The sequence below is a fragment of the Chaetura pelagica genome, unplaced genomic scaffold (genome assembly GCF_000747805.2).
Source record: "Chaetura pelagica isolate M959 unplaced genomic scaffold, ChaPel_1.0 scaffold829, whole genome shotgun sequence".
Classification (NCBI taxonomy): Eukaryota; Metazoa; Chordata; class Aves; order Apodiformes; family Apodidae; genus Chaetura; species Chaetura pelagica.
In genome coordinates, this window is record NW_009954535.1 from 690,462 (window position 1) to 695,028 (window position 4,567).

A 4,567-nucleotide genomic window follows, 5' to 3' on the forward strand; every position below is an offset into this window, starting at 1 on the left:
GCAGGCTGCTGGGAAAAAAACAAACCTTGCTTTGGTAATACTGGGACAGGACCCATGTCCTCATGCCTTGGTCATGGTGGCTGTGACATGTGCCAGCTTCAGAGCATCCTGTGCCCACCCAGGGGCAGAAGCATGCTGGGTGAGCACTGGGCAGGGTCAGCTGCCTCTCCCCAACAAGCCTCACCCTCCCACAGGCTTCCTGAAGGGGCTGAGGTGTGTTTTCTAATACCCTCAGGAATGGGCTGTGGCTCACCATTCCCAACCAGGCCTGATTAAGTTGATCTCATCACACTCCCAGTGCTCCCAGGGGAGCTGCCTATCTGCCCCTGCCCTCCTGCACAGGCAGCTGGGAGCTGGCAGTGCTGCCTGAGCCCAGCCTTGCATAAGCTGTTCTGGCAAGTACCTCACAGGCAGAGAGAGGGTTATTTCTCTTCTGCCTTCTCCTTCTTTCCTGCCCTGCCTTCCACTGGGAGCTACATGTACACATGTAAAGAAAAACCCAGCAGCTCCTCTCGTGCCCCACATGAGCCCATTCACAAGAAGCCACTCCTGAGCCAACAGAGGAAAGCCCCCAAGAGATGCACTTTTAGAACTGAAACAGTTTTTTGAACAGTCCTGGCCACTGCAAAGGCAAAGGTGAGCCTGCTAAATGTGTGTCAGCTGTACCTGTAGTGCTGTATGGTGCTTTCCCTGGAAGAAAATTCCTCTTTAATGTATTAGTCTCCAACTTTGAAAAGGGAATGTTTGGCCCAATGGTGGAAATTCTTTCCTAGCTCCTTTTGTATTGGGCTGGCCACATGCAATGTCACACCTGGCTGAGTTACTGTCTCTGGGTGCTACCTACAATGGACCTTCCAAACAAGGACTATCTATAATGGAAACTCCAGCACAGCCTTATCTGTCCCAGGCTGTGCTGCCAGGGCACACATGATGGATCTTTTTTCCACCACTGACAGAGCGATTTAGTGATCTGTGTGTAAAGACCTGTTACAAAGCAAATAAAGGGGGGTGGGGGGATGGGGAAAGGGTTTGCACACATTGCTTTCCAGTCATGACTGAGGTTATCCCCCCCCCCAGACACCCCACTCCCCCTGCTGGCACAGCCTGGCTGCTGCTTCCAGCTGTGCCAGCTGTGCCAGCACAGGAACCACTGCTCGGCTGTGGGCCAGCAGCACTTGCTGCAAACAGGAAAAGGGGGGAGCAGTGGTTGCCTAGAGGTCAGATAGCAGATAAACAGATAAGTCAATACAAAGGAGGTGCTTTTGAAACAGGGTACCCATTTTATGATCAGGGAGGTACCAACGGAGCAGGGACAAGTATCACGGATGGACACCACATCAGGAGACAGAACTGAACTGAATCCAGGGTCCTTCCCCCTACCTGGGGAGCAGAGAAACCCTGGGCAGCACAGACAGGGATAAGACCAAGGGAGAACAAGTTCTGCTGCTGCAGCAATTCCTCAGGGATGTTGAGCAGAGAACTGGGTCCTCGTTAGCTCCTGCATCATTATCAGAACTGGTAAAGAAGTTTGAATCGTGAGGTCCAAACTCTGCTTCAGGCTATACATTCTGCTCACACTTACAGGTCATTACATTAAAGTTAAGTCAATCTGTATTTTGAAGAGTGACTGCTTGCCCAGCAGCCCCAGTGGGGTATGAAGGCAAATCTCAGTTACAAACGTAAGAGACAGATTTTCTTAATCTTACTTCTGCAAACTGAATCCAGGGTCCATATCAAGGAGTGGATGAGCCTGGCTGCACATGTCTGTGCTGTCCCATTAAATGCTTGTAAGACCAACAGCCAAACCCAGGGCTTTCAGCACTCACAAAAATACACCCAAGCCCCAGCCACAGCCTCCCCCCCAGCCCTCCCAGCCCCTCCATGCCCGAGGTGCCAGCCCTCACCACGGCAGCAGGAACTGGGAATGGCCCCAATCAGGGATTCTGGAAGGCAGAGCTCCCAGGAGGCACAGGGTCTGCAAACACTTCCATAAGGAAGTCCCAACTCTGATCCCCAGACGGTTCCAGCCGTGTGAATTCAAGCCCTGGCAGTTTCTGCAAGCCTAGGCCCAGCCCAGCATGAAGTTCCAGCTCACTGAGCAGCTGTTCCCTCTTGGAACTGCCAGGATGATCTGCTGTTCTCAGCATTGCCAGGCCATGGGGGAGCAGGGTGCCCAGAATATTGCTGCTGCTGGGCTGGGCGCTGCAGGCAGGGAAGCAGGAGGGCAGCACACCGAGGTCACTGCAGTCTTACAGGAACACATCAGCCCATGCACGTTCCGGAGTGCAAAGCTCTTCTAGGATCGCTCCTCCCGGCTCTGCCTCCCGCTCGGAGAGGCCTCCTGATTCACAGCCTGGCTGCTGGTTGTTGTCAGCCGGCCAAAGAGACCCCGTATTTTTGCCACCAGCAGCTCTCTGAAGTGGTCACCCATCAGGAAGTAGAACACGGGGTTAATGGCGCTGTTCAGGAAGGCGATGGGCCGGGTGAGGATGTAGATGGTGTTGATGACATCCTTGGTGCACACGGACACGTTGAGGGCCGGGATGCGGGAGGCGAGGCGGACGTTGCGCATGACGTGGTAGGGAGTGAAGAGCAGGGAGAAGATAACCATGGTGATCACCACCAGCGTGAGGGGTTTCTCCAGCGTCAGGGGGGAGCTGAGCTGCTCCCTCCTGTTGGTGAGGAAAAGAATAATCTTCACGTAGAAGCAGCACATGACCACCAGAGGGACGAGGAACCCGAAGACGGTCAGAAACAGGCTATAGATGAGGTTTTTCTCGGGGTTTCCGGAGCTTGCGTAGTCACGGCAGCTGGGGATGCTGTCAGGGGACTCCAGGAAACTGACCAGTGGCAGCAGCTCCAGTATCACCCCGACCCACAGGATGACAGACACGATAAGGGCTGTTTTTGTCTTCTGTAGGAAGTGTTCCCTGAAGGGATATTTGATGAGCATGTAGCGGTCAATGCTGATAGCGGTGAGGAAGAGGATGCTGCTGTACAGGTTCGCGTGCAGCAGGAACCTGTTGCTGTGGCACAGGCTGATCTCTGTTACCTCCTCATCTCTGGAGTAGCTGTTCACCAGTATTGGAAGAGTACACAGAAATAACAGATCTGACAATGTTAAATTGAACAAGTAGATGTTGCAACTTTTCCATTTTTTCAGGCAGAAAATATAGCCAAATGCAGCAATGATGTTTCCAGGGCAGCCTATGATGAACTCAAGGCTGTACATGGTGGAAAGATAATACTTTTCCAGGGCTCTGTTCATGGGCAAACAGCCACCTGTCTCGTTCACAGCCTGGGGAGCCAAAAGGGAAAATACAAACACTGAAAATTAGTAAAAGATCATTGCATAGCTGGTTTGTTGGTGTGGGGTTTTTTTGCTGCTGTAATAGGTATCACACACTGGTTCCTTACAGCTCATGCACTAAGCAGAGGCCTGAACCCCAAGAATATCCCTGATGCACACAGGATTTCTACTTACACGTATTGACCAGAGCTACTGAGCAAGAGGAAAACTTGCACGAGCAAAGGCCCATGTGAGGAGCCTGAAGTGAGAGCTCACCTGAAGGCATCTGCCACCACCTGCTGGGGCCTGGAAAGTGAAACTCACCTGTCCCCACTTCGTCACAGCCCTGGCTGGAAGTCATCTGCCTCCCTCTTACCCAACGCCCATCCCATGGTCCCTCACTCATCACAGAAGCAGAAGTCAAGGCTGCTCGTTGATAAACCTTGCAATAGGGCCACACTCTGACGTCGGTGCTTACAGCTCATTGAGTGCCAGGAAAGCATGTGCTCATGATGTGAACAGAACCATGATGTTGACAGTACCTGGGCCCTTCGAAGCCAGATTCACAGACTTTGTCACTTCTGTTATTGACTTCCAGTGAAGTGACAGCTCAGGGCGTGAATTATTCAGTCACAGCCCATAACTTCTGCTGAACGCAGCCCCCCTGTGTAACAGAGTGCCCCACACCCAGCCCCACGGAGGGGAGCCTGTCCCGTGGGACAGCCCCAGGCCCACGGGGCTGTTGCATCCCCGAGAGCTTCAGCAGAGCTGCCACCCTCCTGCTCTGCTGGTGCGTTTTCTCTTTGGCTCCAGGCAAAGGGCTTCTCCTCTCCCCGGGCAGTAAGCGCCGCAATCCCTGCTCTTTAAGGAGCAGAGCTTTCTAGGAAGCTGCCTTAAGCATGAGCTTCCCCAGGGACACATTCTGCCTTCTTTCTAAAGGTTGGTTACAAAAATGCTTTTATGCCACAAGAAACAGCAGAATCCAAGTGCTCAACCCTCTCCCTCAGGCAAAGACACCCGCACCCACCTGCAGGGGAAAGAGCTTTTAGCAGAGCCTCTAGTTAAAAACAAACACCAGCCAGCGAAACAGCAGGGAAAACCAATTATTAGAAAACCAAGAGATAGGTTAAGGCGGCAATGAAGCTGGACCCAGGCTCTGAAGCAGCTCTGTGACCGCCCCAAGCACCGCTCGTGACAGATCCCGCACAGACCCCGCAGCTCCCGCCGGCGCGTTGGGCGCTGCTCTGCCCGCGGGGAGCTGCTGCCGGGTCTGTGCCC

General features: G+C 53.3%; 1 protein-coding gene across 1 annotated transcript; it reads right to left on the reverse strand.

The window, feature by feature from the left end:
• Positions 1 to 2,296: 2,296 nt before the first annotated feature.
• Positions 2,297 to 3,268, reverse strand: SUCNR1 (succinate receptor 1). The gene has a single exon (XM_010004737.1). The coding sequence runs from the start codon at positions 3,266 to 3,268 to the stop codon at positions 2,297 to 2,299; it is 972 nt and encodes a 323-aa protein (XP_010003039.1).
• Between the last annotated feature and the right edge of the window lie 1,299 nt (positions 3,269 to 4,567).

Excerpts from the sequence above, each read along its gene's own strand:
- SUCNR1 (XM_010004737.1), bottom strand. The coding sequence starts at position 3,268 with ATGAACAGAGCCCTGGAAAAGTATTATCTTTCCACCATGTACAGCCTT.